Below are 17,797 nucleotides of genomic sequence, written 5' to 3' on the forward strand. Positions count from 1 at the left end.
ACTGCCCACCAGGTGGCGCCCGACACTCACTGAAGCAGAGTTTATTAATTACCACCAATGTTTCAGCAAGGTAAATCAAGGTATTATTTTCACCAAGTGGATAACAATACAAATGGGAGTGCTAATTATACACAGATGAAGGTAATTACATACAATATTCCAATGATTCATTAGTAAACAAAATATAAATTCCATAAATTTCAAACCATCAATATAAGTAGATTAAAAAATACAAGCAGCAAATACACACATAGGCCTACATTTAAATAAGATGCTTTTTCTTCTAATATACTAATTTGGATGATTATTTCTGTCTTTTTGAATCCGGTTACTGAACAACTAAATTCTTTTTATTATTATCTAAACAGTTGTTCTGATTTCTTAACATTTACTTTGGATGCTAACCCAAATCAAATCAGCTTTTTAGACTTGTGGGTAGCTCGTAATTTTTTATATAGGGATCCGATTAAAAAACCTTCAGCTCGTTATACACTATTGAGAGTGGATTCTTTTTGTCATGAGCAGGGTCATACGCAGGATTTTATAAATACCAAGGTCCATATGTATTTTTCTAGGGCATGCACCCCAGGAAAAAATTTCTTATTTCTCTGCTCTACATATGACTTCTAACACATCAGAAAAAAAACAAAGATGTCAGTATGCACAAGACTTGTGTTGTTTATTAGTAATACATTGAAATAATTATTTTACCATCCTGGGCACACTGCTGTGTCAGTAAAGTAAACATAGGCTAACTGAATATAGGATAATTTTAGTGAATTAACTAAAGGCTATCAAGAATTTGTTTATTAAATTCATTCACAATATGCACAGACTCATTATACACTTAATATGCTGAAATACAAGATCAATATTGCAGTGGCAGAACTAGAATTTTATAAATGGGGTGTCCAAGGCTTTTTTAGGGGGTCCATATCCCATGAAAGAAAACGATATGTATTATAATACTTCACATTACCCCATATTAGATAAATATTCTTCTTGCCCTGAATTCATTACATGCATTTTACTAACTGTAAGATACAAACATAATGCAAGGCTGAACTTGCATAATAAACCAATAATAAACCAACTTACTTCAAAGAGCAGAGCTCAACATTAAGGATTGTTGGCAAAAAAAGACTTTCTTTCCGTGGCATTCTCACGGATTGGTTACTCAACTGTTTTGTCCTATTTTCTTACCATTGTCGCTTCGGTTTAGGGTTAGTCAAAAGCTGGCTATCATACAGCAGTTTAATGACGAGAAATATGAAACCGCAGTGACTGTCAAGGTAATAGAAACATTACTGCAGCTGAGCCAGATGGGTGTCCAGATAGGAATTGACAGGGTATTTCCATCTAGAAGGTGAGGTGAGTTGGACCAATTTTTACTTAGACAGGAGGCCTTTAAGGTATATTAAATGCGAACATTGGCCACACATGGTTTAAAAGTAGATTTTGATTTGGGTTGTTTTTATAGGTATTATGATATTAAAAATGAATGGGACTTACATCATTTGGTATCTTATTTATATAAATGCCTATGTGTGTATTTGCTGCTTGTATTTTTATCTACTTATATTGATGGTTTGAGATTTAAGGAACTTATATTTTGTTTACTAATGAATCATTGGAATATTGTATGTAATTACCTTCATCTGTGTATAATTAGCACTCCCATTTGTATTGTTCTCCACTTGGTGAAAATAATACCTTGATTTACCTTGCTGAAACATTGGTGGTAATTAATAAACTCTGCTTCAGTGAGTGTCGGGCGCCACCTGGTGGGCAGTGCTGAACAGTGCTCGCCATAGCCTACAGGTATACAAATCACTTTCGCACCATTTATCTCGAGATATTTGGTGCAAAACAGAGAGTACATGAAAAAGAGTGTTTGAAACTCGTAGCAGCAGATTCAAGCAGTTGTATTTATGTACTTGTGTTTGTGCTAGAAAATATAAAAAAAAGTAAAAAATATTTGTGGAAAAAAAATTGTACACACATGCAACTCTCATCGCACAAATGCACAAACTGATTTGCGAATGTACAAAATTTGTGTGTGACTTCACATATTTTGATCCAGGTGTTCAAGTAGGTTATGCACCATATTTACTGCAGCAATTGTAGCAAAAAACGTGAGCTTGTGAGTTTCTTAATCTGTGATTTGTAAAATGGGATTTGTGCAGCTGCACTGAAGGATTTGTGAATGTGTAACTGTTGTGTTGTATTTGAGGGAAAGAAAAAAAATCTACAAGTTTGCAACTCTTCATCTCTGACTTCAAATTTACTGATACACATGTGTGGATAATCTCTACAAATACAAATTCCACTGTCACAGGTGTGCAGTTGTTTTGCACCAAATATACCTTCATACCTCTAATGCATACAACTCGGCTTAGGTTCAGAAACATAGAAGGATACAATTGGCGCTTTTCCATTGCATAGTACCCCACGGTTTAGTTTAGTTTGGGTCGGGTCAGCTTACTTTTGGGAGCTTTTCCATTGGGTGCAGTACGTAGTACCCGATACTTTTTTTCGTACCACCTCGGTTGGGGTTCCAAGCGACCCGAGCTGATACCAAACGTGACGCGAAAACACTGTAGATCACTGATTGGTCTGAGAGAATCGTCACGTCATCGCTTTAATGTAAATATTAGCTTTAGCTTACTGCTAGCTTGTGCTGTCTCAAGCAAACATGTTGTTATCTGTGTTCTGCTATAAGTTTCCAAACACCCTTTTAGCGATGAAAAACATCCGCATGCTGAGAATCCGGGACACCATAACAGTTTTTTCGAGACTTGCAGTTTGTGGCGGCACATTCGCGACGTGCACGTCCGCATTATATATGCTTAAATGCAACTTGAATGAGGCTCAGCGGAGCGCCGTCGACTGACGCCACGGGTCGGGTGTTTGAACAGAAACTGTCATGTGAGACAGAGGTAGTGATAAACGCGATGTGCAAACATCTATTTGTGGTGGCCAATTTTAATTTTGTGGCAGACTGAGAAATAAATGAATGTATGGGAATGTGCAACAACGCTCTCACGTGTATGATGTCACAGCAGTAGGCAGCGTAAATATAACGACACGCCTATAATCCCTCCCACTCCGAAGTGATACTAAACTCGATGGAAAAGCTAACCACGCCAAAGTGAGGTGAGCTGACCCGACCCAAACTAAACTAAACCGTGGGGTACTATGCAATGGAAAAGCGCCAAATGTGACATGGAGCTTGCTTCGCGGTGCACACAATTCTTTGAGAAACAGAGAGCATGCGAACGCACACCGAACTTATCGGGAGAGACACGATGTGCTTGCAGGCAAAATGTCATTATCAAAGAGTGTCATTATCACGGAAGAACAAAAACATACTTTATTTAATGCAAGATATAGCCTACTTTGGGGGTTGTTAATATGCCTAGGCAGCTCACCCAAGTAAAGTTAATGTGTTGGAAACGGTGAACTTTATTATCAGCAGTGTATAGATTGTTTCAGCAGCAACAACATAAACCAATGGCTTTTGTGGACTTAACACAATGGCCAGGGGTGCGTTTCCCAAACAATGACGTAACTCGTTGCTGAACAACCATAGTACGATGCATCGTTGGAGAAACAAACTACCTTGTCACGACTGTTTCCCGAAAGCATAGTAACTTTGTCGCACATTCGTCGTTTGAACCATGTTGGTTTAACAACAAGGTTGAAGATGTCACGTGGGAGGTGAAGTACTAATTAATCTGTGCAAATCGATTTAATGTCAGATTATTGCTGTAAATAACATATATTGCATCGGAAGACTGATTTTGTTATCGTGATTTAGTTATCTGTTGTATATTTTAAAGATATTTAATTCACGCGCAAGTTTCCTCTTACGTCACTCCTCCACAGGGATTCCCCAGGGTCTTATAGCTTGTAGTCTCGCACATGCACAGTTTTCAAATGCAGCGCTTTCATTCTGTTTACAAATTTAAAGACGTAAAATAAAATTGTAATATATTTAGAATGATGGATATAGACTGTACTACATCTTTTTTTGCTTATTTTGTTCAAAAGCATGATCAACGTAAGTCTGCATAAAATAAGATCAAGGAACGATGCTTCTAACGACAGGTGAAGAACTGTCGTTCCAACGACAAAAGTTAGCGATGCAGTTTGCGAATGTTCGTTTGATCGATGGTTTCAAGAAATACCAAATCGTTGAACGATGTTGGTAGCGATGAAACTTACGATGTTCGTTGGCTAACGATGCTTTTGGGAAACGCACCCCTGGTCAGGGCTCCGCCCTGCCCGTCAGGCTATCTTGACTTATAGAGAGGAATAATATATTTGAATGCTTTTGCATTTTCTAACAGATTTGGATGGGTAATTATGGTGTATGTAATTCAGGCATCTGGTATGTAAATCGCGTTTGATTGCGCGCTTGCTTTACTTCACTTTCCATTTGGGATCGTACAAAGCCACGAACTGTACAGGAAGCAAGAAGTACTGATTAGTCATTGACGATCTGGATCTGTTATGAAAAATTTCCTCCAACGTCGTCCTGTCAGTAATTAATATCCTCATGAAAAAATTAAATCTCCCACAGCAAGCTTAAATGTGTGATAGACTGCATGTGCAGTGAAGAGAATTGCGAAAAAAGGCTACAGTATATGTGACTCCGTGCACAACTCACTCTTAAAGCGACAGTAGCTCCTATTTTTCTGATCGGGAAGAATCTGTAACTGGAAAAACATTATATGATCCAAACTATGAGTTTTGTGACCCACTGAAACCACTATTAAATGGTAAATATATCCAGTGTGGAGATGAGCAGGAACAATAGGCTTGCATGGAAATCCACGTTTTTGTTTGTTAAAAAAACAACAGCATCAAAAACAAGATTTGCAGACCAATCATTGTGGTCAGTGGCCCTATACTCTGTAAAAAATGATTTGCTGCGTTTAAAGTTTTTGTTTAATCAACTCAATTTACAAGTAATTTCAACTTACTATTATTTATTTTGACTAGAGATGACTTGTTCTAACTACAGATGAGTTGTTATAGCTTATAAAATATAGTCAAATTATAAGTCAACTTCATTTTATAAGTTGTAGGTATTCATCTCTTGTCAAGATAAATAATAATAAGTTGACCTGACGTAAATCTAGTCGAGTTGATTCAACAAAAAAAATGTAAGGCAGCCAACATTTTTTTTACAGTGCTGTGTATTGGCAAACTTTGGCCTGTGGTGAAAACTAATTGAGAAACATTTCAGATTCAGAAACTGAAATTTATATAAATTTCAGTTTAGTTAAAAGCAAATATTTGTATTTATGATTGTAATTTGATTCTGTTTTTTGTGCTTTGATAGATGTCTTGTCTCAATATTCTACATGTCTTTTTTATTTGGGCTACTTGCATTCATTTTGGGCTACCAAAAACTGAAGAGTGCCTCCCCGAAGGGCTACCAGAGATTTTGAAATTTTGGGAGCCCTGCAGGTATTATTAGTGTATATCCGAATTTATCGTTGCATCAATAAATTGTTTTAGGTGACAGTTTTACTTGTTTTCTTTCTTAAGTCTGCTTTGCTAAAAATAGAGCCAATGTTACAAACACGAAGATGTCACACCCTGAGTCTGGCTGTTTTTTGCTGAGTGGGTATGACTCTCCTAAACATGAAATGAAGCTAGTTTCGTTTTAACACCACCCAGAAATCTGTTGAAAGAACTAAAAGGGCACATAGTTTCATGTTTTTTACTTTTCCCCTGTCACGTATGACTTTAAAAACATAAACTTCTATTGTAAAGATGAAGCCAAAATAGTTTAAAAATAACCACATTTGAAGCCAGAATCTGCACAGTATAATAGTTAGGTGGAACCACGGTATCGAACCCCACCCATTTTCTCATTTGACTAAATTGCATACACACATCAATTTGTCACCCCCCCCCCCCCCTTTTAATAGCATCTAATAACTATCTTGGGTGTTTTCAGACCTGTAGATCGATTGCTTTGTTCCTAAACCTGGGGTTAAATGGCTACAATGTGCATCTCCTCCCCAAAACAAGCAAATATATTTTACTGGGCATAATGTTGTCTGTATATCGTTTGAATATGGATTTTCCATCCATATGACGTTACAAAACGCAAGGAAAATATCGTCGCTGTCATTTAAAAAAAAAAAAATCGCTACTTACCCATATGGCAAAAAATATAGATTTAAAAATATACTTTTAAATATATTTCAAAATGTACAAAAAATTGCCCAAAATAAATATACATATTTTGGAATGTTTACAAAATATATTTTTCACCGATATATTTTTTGCCCATTTTTGTATATTGTGAAACATATTTTAGAAGTAAATACATTTTAAAGCATTAAAAATATATTTAGCCCTTCATATATTTGAATTCAAGGGAATATATTCACGTCGCATTGGAAGAAAAACTATGTTACGAACCTGTAAACCTTTACCTTTAAAAAAGGTAAAATTAAATAGTTTCAACTTCAAAAATATACTTTATTAAATTAATTTATTTAGCATATATTTAAAAAATACTTTTGACCAGATAATTTTTTTTTTTGGCTGTATGGGTTTTCATGAAATCATACAAACACTGTTCAAACACAGGGATTGTCAAAGTTGATACTACAGTACATGGTTTCACATATGGCCAGACAGGTGTTTTTGACAAGCAGATGGTGGAGATTGTTACGGGTCGTGTTCGTCTTTAGAATGAGCACATACTGTCTGAGGAGGCAAGTGCATGAACATTAACATTGGCTTAAGACTGCAATATTACATACCTCATAGAGAATAGTCTGCTATGTATAGGCAAGTAGACGAGCCCAGCGTATAAAAGTTTCGCGTTAAGTGTTTCCCATAATAAAACAGAAAGACTGATGTTTTACACAGCGCAACCATAAGGCATTAAAATATTAAAAAACAAAATTCTGTAAAAACCTTAAAAAAGCATACTATTTACAGATAAGCAGATGAGACCACAATATAAAAACCAATGGGTTTAAATAATTTTAAGTCTTTTTCTCATATAAACTGTAGAGGCTTTGTCTTTTCAATACTTTTCATCTGTTAAATATTCGATACTCATAGGCAGATGCAACTCCTAGATGCAATTTGAGTGCTAATCTTCATGAATGAAACAGGAATATTAAAACTAAATGTGTATAAAAACAAGAAAAGAGTTTGTGTTCTTTCACTCCGCTCAAAAAGACTGCGTATGCACGGTCGAGAGCATCCGTACCGTACGGTGCGCACTTATTCACGGCAAGTATATTTTTATAAATCCCGATATGTGAGTGGAAAATTCCTATGCCCATTTTGTGCATACGCAACGTTTATTCATCAGGCCCCTGATCTGAAAACACCCTTAAAACAAACTTATTAGAAAAATTACCACTTGAAAGTACATCAACATGATACCGCAAGTAACAGAAACATCATTGGGAAAAACTTAATTGAAGTGTAATTGAATTTTTAAATTTACATGGAGAGGGTGAGGTTTTATGACCTATAATGCAGCCAGCCACCAGGAGACGTACAAAATGTTTTCGATTCACTCCTCAGGACGTGTGTGGTACCAGGGTTGCCAAGTTGGTTATTCTGCGGAATTGAGCCTTAATGCTGTTGCCATGGGCTGTTTTTCATGTTCCCAATAATGTGATATTTAGCTCCGGGAATGAGATATTCAGCAGATGAACCATGGCAAAATACAGATTTTACTCTCTGAATGTGATTTTTACCAGAGAACCCACCCTTTGAAATGCGATTGAGTTAGTGGGCCAGGTTTTGCTATAAAAACCTTTTGCCCATTACAATGCTGTGTGGTACACAACAACATGATCATTCATCGCCACTTTTGTCCAAAAAGAGATGATATCCATATTGATTTTCCTGGCTCTAAATTAATACATATCCTGTAGATGTTTGTAGACTTGTACTGACTGATCCTGTGTGTGTTCTTTCTGTTTGTGTTGTTGTATTTATTTTTTTATTTAGATGTTTGAATTTATTTTTGACCATTCCTATATGTCAGTAAATTGTAGCATTTACTTGCTGGAGACTTTTGAGAGATTGTCTTTCTGTTCTTGTTACAAACCGATTCTCTAACGGGGCTCAACACAATATTTTTTATACTGGCCCGGTCGAGCCAGTGGTTCAGGTTTTTACTTGCCCTGCCAAAATGTTCAATGGCCACACCAAAAAAAAGGTTTTAGCATCAAAATTTTAAATGTAAACTCTGAAATTTCACTTCACAATACTCTCATGAGTGTAAATCGTTTCAGGTATATCAGGATTAGCTGTGCACAGAAATGTAGAACATAAGACAGGAATCTTGTTGTGAGGAAGACAATGAACCAATATTAATAAAACAGTGTTATTAATATGCTGTGTTTATGTCTCTTGATGCACTTAAAATTCTCTTCATTCATACCTCTCACCATTAAGTTCAGTGGACCAGATAAAGGGTTATCGCCACCCCCCTGTTTCTCGTGAGCTTCAGGGTTTTGTTTACAGTAGTTGCTTGTTCCAACAAAAAAGGCTCCCGACTTGTCTGCTTTACCTGGAAAATGATGGCAAACTGTGAGAAAAAACATCACACCATTTCTTTCATTGCGTTTTACCCAAGTAAATGTCTGCTTCAAAAATAATACAATTTCCGTTTAGCCTCAATCAGAGGGCACAGGCGCCATTTTAAGGTCTCTTGGCTCTACCAGCTGACGTAGTGCAACACACGCAACAGTATCCACAACCAGGAGAGACCTCATGACATTCCTCACAATTTAACGGTTACGACCCTTAAAATGTGTCTTGATGGTAACTCTGCATAAGAATACATACACACAAATGGCCACAGGCAGAAAAAATATTTTGGTGACTGATGCAAAGCAATGGCCTGATCGGTCTTTTATGATGAGTTTTTTATGTTGAGCTCTGAGTAAGTGAGACAATAAACCAGTAACTTATGTGCTTGAGTCTGATAAGTCTTTTTGACAGATTCATTGAAGAAACCATTGTGTGCGTAATGGGTTTTAGTCTGGTGTTCCTCGAAAACAGGCTTTCAGAAACCTTATTGGAGCTGAATGACATTGTACATCAGTACATATCAGATCAGGATGTGTGTTGTACTGTACGTACCTGTACATTGTTTGTGAACATATTTAAAGTAACAAAGCTCAAGATAAATGTGAAGTCAAGAATGGTTGTCTGATTAGAAAAAAAGCATTTCGTCACACGAAAGGAGACAAATTAAACAGCGTGTGTGTGCACAATAAGCTGTGTCCCAATTCAAACGCTGTGACCTTCGAAGGACGTATTCTAAGACAGATTGCGTCACAGCAGTGCATCTAAGGTTAGTAAGAGCGTCCCAATTTGATGGATGATTTAAAAGAGTCCTCAAAATGCATATTTATTTCTCTGTTCTGCAAAATTGATCCTTCACAGCCTATGCTATCCCAAGATTCATTGTGCGCCTGTAACAGCTCAATATATGGCTGGATATTTTAAAATAAACCTTTATTAAACAAAAGTGTGAATTTAACAGAAATCAGTATTAAGTTATGTTTTATAGTAAATAGTATTCTGTGTATGTTGCATATATTTCTAAGGTTGGTTAATTGTATATACTGTTGGTTAGTTGAATCCACATCATCATGTCATATTTTCGAAAATAAATGAAGAGTTTGGTTCCAAAATGCAAAAAATCCATTTTGACAAATTTTGTTTTCTATACCAAGAAAGTGACAAGATGAAAAACACATATTTCTGTTACACATATAACTTTCACATAGCATCTTTAGGTTATAAAAACATAAATTCAAATCCATAATTTGTGCATTCATCTTTGCCATGTTATATTCATTTAGTTGACTAGTGGTATACACTGATTAAAAAAATAAACATTAATGGCATTAATCAACACTTACTTGGGGACTGGGGACGTCGCCACTGAAGCTTTTTTAAAGCAATCAGCTGTAAAATGTTTTGTTCCTGCTCGCTTTTTGTTGGATTCGTGTAAAAAAACAGAACGTTTTTCATAAGATCCCCGGGGTCAATGTGTTAGCATGACAGAAGCTTGATGCTGTCGGGAAGACAACCTGCATTTCCCGTCTCCCGATTGCCTCTGGCGTAAGATTTTGATGGCTTATGGATCTTTCCCGTCACAGAAAACCACCACAGGTTTAGCAATGCCAACAAAGTATTATTTTGTTTTTGTTTGTTTGTTGATCACGAAGTACAAGATGAGGAAAAAAATTTTGTTTACAATGCGTGGAATGGTGCGCTGTGATTTGTTGAGCGTATTTATGGCATTCTGCAGAAAAGGAGTGGCATTTATTGTATTTTGGTAGAAAAGATGACAGAATAACGTGGCGGATATTGGATTTTGCGTAAAATGAAGAATTTACTTTTTAATACTGACCTGATACAATACTGCAGGGCTATTCAATTAGTTTGTCGTGGGGGACAGTTTATGAAAAGCATCTCAAATGAGGGGCCGGAGATATAACAGTGACGATGACTATATTTTCCTACATTTAAGCCTACTAATGTTATATTTTGAAACGGCATAAAAACAAAATCAGTGCATTGTACAATAGGCTTTTTCTACAAACATGTATTTTGAAACTGCATTCAACAACATTAGTGCATTGTTAGATGTCCAAGTAGGCTTTTTCTACATCCAGACATGTTCATATGTTGTATTTTAAAATTGCATAACAACATAAGTGCATTGTAAGATGCCCAAGTAAGCTTTATTCTACATTTAAAGGGGTAAATAAGATCCATGTCACACTCATTGAGAATTTAACTCATTTACTCACTTCAGTGCGCCTAAAAAAAAGTGTATAATATGAAACATAATAGTTTTATGCTGTTTTTCTGTCAAAGCTAATTATTACAGTAACCCTATTTAAACTACAACAGCCATCTTAATAATTGGCAAACATTAGGCTACCTTCTAATAAGAGAAATTATACTTTTAGATTTCACAAGAGCAGTAAAATCAGGTGTAGGCCTATGTTTGTCAGCAAGAGGTGCAGGTGCTGGGCTGTGAGCGATAGGCGACTAACTGTTACTCGTTTTAATTGCATTCTTGTGTGAGAACAATGACTCGCATAATATTTGAGCCTTTGTCTGCTTTGAATTTTGGAGAAACGGCAGGATCTTTTTGTCTAGTTCACAAAATCGTTTCAACAAGTTTCCTTTATTAAGACTTCTAACGTAAATGTCATTGTGGATAAGCAAGTCATAAGTGAGCTGACATATCAGACAACAATTGTCGGAAAAGGAAGTGTTTTTAAGCTGGAAATACAACAAATAAAGTTAAAACAGCCATAGAGTCCGGTCTCTTAACTCACCATTATCATCGCGTCTTGAGACGCCAGCTGGGAAGGCGATTGCGTTGAACTTGTGGACCAAAGCGCGAATATAAACACATGACACAGCTGCTCGCATCAGTCACGTGACTCGCGCTCTGCAGCTCAGCTCATGCTGTATGTATGAAACAAATGCACTCGCACTCGTTGTCTAACTTACTAAATTTATTAGAGATGTCTTTTTTATAGACTACATAAAGGGCCGGATCAACTTACCTTGGGGGCCGGGTTTGGCCCGCGGGCCGCCAATTGAATAGCCCTGCAATACTGATTTTGGTGGTAGCTCATCTAAAAAAAAAAAATGCAGTTTCTTGCGTTTTGGAAACAAACTCTTCAAATTAATATTTGTCTGATTACATATTTCTTTTAAAAAGTCAGAAACGTCTCCCTGTGTCCTGCTGACAGGCGCCAGGGGCGCGCACAGCAGGTGACACAATTTATGGATCCTCCAAAAGCTAGACCGTCTCATGTCATTTTTTTCTCAGATGTCAATATTTGGTTAAAATACCCATGCAAATCTCTGGTAGTGTTAAAACATTTTTTTAAATTATTTTCTGTAGTTAAGAGAGTGTACATTTTAGAATGGTTACGTCCATAATGGAGAAATTTCACATTCACAATGTTGTTTCTTAATCATAAATGCGCAAACGAAAATTAAAATAAAATAAATATTTGTTTTAAAGCTACTCCCTTTGTTGGGTATTTGGTTGTGGTATGTGCATTTTAATTCACAGATTTCCTTCAAAGTATGTTGTCTTCCAAAAACTTGTGTCCTTTGTCACTGCATGCATCCATGTTTTCCTCATCTAAAGACAAAACATGAGTATAGACTGATCATCAGGGGTTAGGAAAATTTTTATAGATTGCCAAATATAAAAATGCAAGGGTAATAAATGCATTCTCTGAGAAATTATATTTCAAGCTTTGCCGGCAAATGTCACATCCATAGTACTGGATTTGCTCCTTTAGAAGTAAACAAACAGAACCTGACAGTAGTTTTTTTTTTAAATCAACAGTTTAAGGTTGGCAGTGTAAGGATATAATTTTTTTGTTAAAAAGTTTCCTCCTGTGGCTTATTGATCTTACACTCTAAAAAATGCTGGGTTATTTTCAACCCAGTGTTAGGTCAGTAATGGCTAAACCCAATTAATTTGGGTTGTAATTAACATAATATGGGTTGTTTTAACCCATGGTTGGGTCACTTAAAAACTTTCTGAATTAATTTATCCTAGCAATTGTGTTTTTGGGTCAAACCGTTTTGACCTTGGGCAAAAACCATCACTAACAGGAAAGTGATGCACACTACAAATCTAAGAAATAATAAAAATATCTATGATTGAGTCACCGGCATTACAATGATGTGTTACAGTCTTGTGTACTGACCCAGTATTTCTGTTTGTCTCTTGTGCTTCTCTCCATAGCTCAGCAGTATCAGTAAGGCCATCAATTCAACAGAGAGCCCACTGAAGGAGAAACATGCACGCAGTATCCTTAATGCTTTAACACGGACACATTCAGGTTTATTTACTTTCTTTACTTAATCAGGTAGGCCCATCTAAACTGTTGGTAAGTGGTTTATAATGAAACTGGTAGAACCTGTTTGCAATAAAGACTTGAGGTCTAAATAAAACCATGACACATTATAAAAATATTGACTAATGAAGAATAAATGATGTTAATGAATATTATTCATCGCTTGCATGTGAAGAACCTTTTGTAGCAGCTTTATTTAAATAAATGCATTACTAATAATATTATTAGTGATACTATTGCATGTCTGGATGATATAAAATAGTCAAAATGAAGCTGTTTGCCATCTTAACAAGCAAAGTAATAAAAACCTTTAACGTCTCCATTTTTGACTTATTATAAAAATACATTAAAAGGGATAATTTTGATGGAGCGTATATTGTGATAATCAATGGTGTGTAAAGTATTTCCTTTAGCGACTTGTTCAGGAATTATTTTGGGGACACACAGAGAGAAGGGGGCTCACACCTTCTGGTCGTATGCCATTGGTTTGCCCCTGTCCAGTAATGCCATCGTCAGCTGGAAGTTCGGCCACGTATTACACAAAATCCTGCGCGACGGGCATCGCAATGTAAGCATGCTTATGTTTCAGTATCCAATAAATTGAACCAATGCTTTTTTCACTTCTGTCCTTCATCAAACCCTTTATATGTGATATGTGAAGTTCGTCTGACATGTTTTCTTGTAAATTTGCATTTTTTTAATCAGGCTCTTATGTTTAGGTTCTTATGTTTAGACTTTCACTGCAAAACCCTCTAAGTGCATGCATGCAAGTTTTTTTTTGGCAGAAACCTCCACATCTAAAAAAATACAATAAACCGTTTCAAAATCACTAAAGATTTACATTTACATTAAGTCATTTAGCAAACGCTTTTGTCTAAAGCGACTTACTTGATTCAACTAGAAACATTGCAAATGGTGAAAGTCAGAATACAAAATTAGCTAATGAAGCACACATTAGGGGGCACTGTGATCCATGTCACTGCCAAATGGGTGATTCTCACGAAAACTTGGTCAAGCATGAAAATGTAAAAATTGCTTAAATTTACTTTTTTTCCCACCAGACATTGAAAAACAAAGTCTGGAGTAAATGGGAACACTTTTACTTATCATTTAACAATTTTTGTAACATAATTAAAAAAATTTGTCCTAAAAAATCTCATTACCGCAACAGTCAGAAAACATCAACACTGACATATTTTCAAAATGACATGACAAACCTGAAAGAACATAATTTGGAGATTCTGCACATGCATTTAAAATCAAAGTATTATGCTTCTATTAATTAAATTAACATTTAATAAGCATCTGTTGCGGTAATGATAATCAAAATGTCGTGTAAGCATTCTGACAAGACAATATTTCAAATTAACTGTAAAAAAATGATCTTACCTGGTAGCCATCTTGAAGTAACTGGTCCATGTGCTTGGTCACTCAAAATCAAATTTTATTAAAATTCTGTATGTGTGCTTAAACTGTTCTCAAAAAGTGTTGCGGAGGATGAGAACATCAGGCATGGACACATAATTTTCCTAATTTTTCTTCATTATTATTATACATGAACATTCAGTAAATATTTTTCTGTCATCTAAAGTAGTCTAGCAAAACATCCATTTATTTATTTTCTAAATATTTTTGTGTTAATTTGATTAAATTACAACATAACGCATGTTCAAACACAGCCGGACACATTACGATATTGAGAATTTCAGCAGAAAATTAGATAAAATTGACAAATTATAAATTCTTATGTTGAAATCACACATTGTGCAAGGTAGAACACAGTATTGTGTTAATTCTGATGCTTTTTAATATTTCTATATTACACATTTTATAGCTAAAATCATTAGTGCCGTGGTGTTTCAATGGTTTCGTGAGAATCACCCAAATATGGGCTGTATTGTGGTCCAAGTACTTACGATGGAACCAAGCTTAAATGTTTTGCATGCCGTCCATCCAGTTTATCTTCCATGCACTTAGAGGACTTTGCTGAAAAGCGTATTCTTCCAAAAAGTGTTATTTCTGAATAGCCTGAGACTGTGATTAAACAGATTTGAAGCAAAGGTTTCATTTTAGACAGAAGTGGTGTTTTACAGGTTTTTGCATCTGAGCTCCGATCTCTTTTATACAGATAAACTAGTTTTTGGTTTCACTTTGTGTCACCTGGTCAGTTTTTCAAATCGGGATCCTTGCTAGCCCTAAGTTTGTTCCTCATAGTTTTGTTTAACTCTGCGTTGAACAGCAAGCACGCATGCATTAGTGTGTGAAGTTCTGGTATTATGATAATGAAAGATGATAAAAAATGTTAGTCTTCCTGGCTAGACTAGAGATACAATTTTCAGTGACGTGGAAGACAAAAGAGGCCACCAGTCACTGAGATTATCTCCAGTGAAAAGTGATTCACCCACATCATTCAAATCAAACCATAGTTCACTTACAAGCCATTGTCTTTTAAACCAGTTCTTTAAATGCCATTAAAGGGCAGGGTTATGGTTAATAGATACAATAATAGACCAACATAGATAAACTGTATGCTAATTTAACTTTTTGCAAAGGACAGATTATGTCATAGATATCTACACTGCTTAACACATTTATTAGACCAGCATTTTAATGTACCTCTTGCTCAATTACATTTTTTCCTTGCAGTCCTTAATAGAAAAATAATTTTAATGGTTCAATGTTACGCTTGATTTATTTCTGACTTGTGAGATGCCTCAAATATATATAAATCTTTTTCAGAGCAGAATTGGAATACAGTGATTTGCTCATTTAGTGTTTGGTGAACCTTGTGCATGTTTTTAGGGACTGTCCCTACTTTAAAGGACACCTTTTATGCAAAATCCACTTTTACAAAGTGTTTGGACATAAATGTGTATTGGCAGTGTGTGAACACAACCATACTCTACAATGAAAGAAATTCACATTACTTCTTTTTTAATCCATTAAACCAAAGCCGTCTCATTAGACATGCTATTTTGATTCTCTTGTCAATGTAAGCCACTGACTGACAGTCCTGCATTACCATAATTTCCGCCCTCAGCGAGTTGTACGCTGTATGCCATATATCAATAGTGAGATATTACTGTCTCAGACTGTATTCACAGGAGTCACATCTATTTTAACAAAAAGGTGCTCACTGGTTGTTGGTATGGGAGTGAGGAGCTGTGGTTCATTTGCATTTAAAGGTACAAACACGAAAACTGTGTTTTTGCTCCCACTCAAATAGGGGCATTTTGGATATGCTAGCCTATAATAAATAACTTGTGGGGTATTTTGAGCTTAAACTTTACATACGTATTCTTGGCCCACATGAGGATTATATTACTATGGAGGACCACAAGAGTCATGCAAAATGTAATAAAGAACTTCAATATTTAATAACTACCTGGACAGTAAAAATAGCAATTAATAGATTTGTTTAAAAATTAATTAATGAATCTATAAATAAATAGACAAAGTTACAAAAAAATCATTATGTAACATTTTATTAGGGAATAAAAAGTGAGATTAGAAAATTAACGTAGAAATGAAATAATAATCCGTTAATAAATAGTTCAAATTAATATAACAATTTACAAAAACAATATAAAACACTCAATAAGTTCATCATTTTAAATTGCATTTATAAATTCTTAATTAAATAATGGAATTTCAAAATGTATTTCAAAAAGCGATTTAAAAAGAGAAATAAATAACTGGATTCATAAATTGAACTACAAATACAGGCATTTAAACAATACAGGCATCTCCTTATTCTTTTCGCTATTCGATTTGCTTTTCGTTTTAGCCTCTCTATTTAGCTTTTCCGTGACTCTTTGGGTCCTTGCAAATGGTCAAATGAGAAATGCAAATTAGCTATGGCCAGGTGGATGTAACAAGCTCGCTGATTGGCTCAGATTTATAGAGCTCGGATGAGGACCCAAAGAGTCACGGAAAAGCTAAATAAAGAGGTTAAAACAAAAAGCAAATCAAATAGCGAAAAGAATAAGGACAACCATTGGGAAAATGTCAACAGAAATGTTAAATGGAAATGCCCTTTTAAATGCCTAATTAAAACCTGTATTTGTAGTCCAATTTATAAATCCCGTTATTTATTTCTCTTTTTAAATCTCTTTTTGAAAAACATTTTGAAATTCCATTATTTAATTAAGAATTTGTAAATGCAATTTAAAATGATGAACTTACTGAGCGTTTTATGTTGTTTTTGTAAATTGTTATATTAATTTGAACTATTTATTAATGGATTAATATTTCATTTCTACATTATTTTTATAATCTCACTTTTTATTGCCTAATAAAATGTTACATAATGATTTTTTTGTAACTTTTTCTATTTATTTATAGATTAATTAATGCATTTTTAAACAAATCTATTAATTGCTATTTTTATTGTCCAGGTAGTTATTAAATATTGAATATCTTTATTACATTTTGCATGACTCTTGTGGTCCTTCATATATTACATCTTGTAAAATTGGTCATAAAAGGTGCCCTTTAATAAATTATGCCATGTACAATCTTGAGCAGAAGTGAATAAATGTGTGGTTTGGAGGAAACAATGTTGTTCATCATTTCATTTCTTCTCCTCAGTGCTTACAAGACTGCATGAGACATTACAGTAACATCGCTGAAACAGGGTTACTCTGGGTAAGTCGAAGTTTATTAACACACATATGATTTTTTCTTATGCAAGTCCCATATCCTTATATATATTTTTATATGATGTATTCAGAATAACATACGAGACAGACATGGCTATGGACAGCTGGTTTCATTACATTGCAAGCTTCTCTGTACCAAAATGGAGTTTCACACTAAGGTAAATCATCAAATTTCTGATATTGATTATTTTAATGTATCTTATTGTGTTTCTGTATTCA

At 35.1% G+C, this 17,797-nt stretch overlaps 1 protein-coding gene across 1 annotated transcript in view; it reads left to right on the plus strand.

Moving 5' to 3' along the window:
* The window catches only part of hip1rb (huntingtin interacting protein 1 related b), a 54,216-nt gene that overhangs the window by 14,622 nt on the left and 21,797 nt on the right, over nucleotides 1–17,797 (plus strand). Inside the window, exons 3-6 of the mRNA XM_065284491.2 lie at nucleotides 12,806–12,869; nucleotides 13,343–13,485; nucleotides 17,508–17,564; nucleotides 17,650–17,736. Coding sequence (XP_065140563.1) covers nucleotides 12,806–12,869; nucleotides 13,343–13,485; nucleotides 17,508–17,564; nucleotides 17,650–17,736 — 351 coding nt within the window. The remainder of the gene's footprint in view (nucleotides 1–12,805; nucleotides 12,870–13,342; nucleotides 13,486–17,507; nucleotides 17,565–17,649; nucleotides 17,737–17,797) is intronic.

This window comes from Paramisgurnus dabryanus, chromosome 5 (genome assembly GCF_030506205.2).
Source record: "Paramisgurnus dabryanus chromosome 5, PD_genome_1.1, whole genome shotgun sequence".
Taxonomy (NCBI): Eukaryota; Metazoa; Chordata; class Actinopteri; order Cypriniformes; family Cobitidae; genus Paramisgurnus; species Paramisgurnus dabryanus.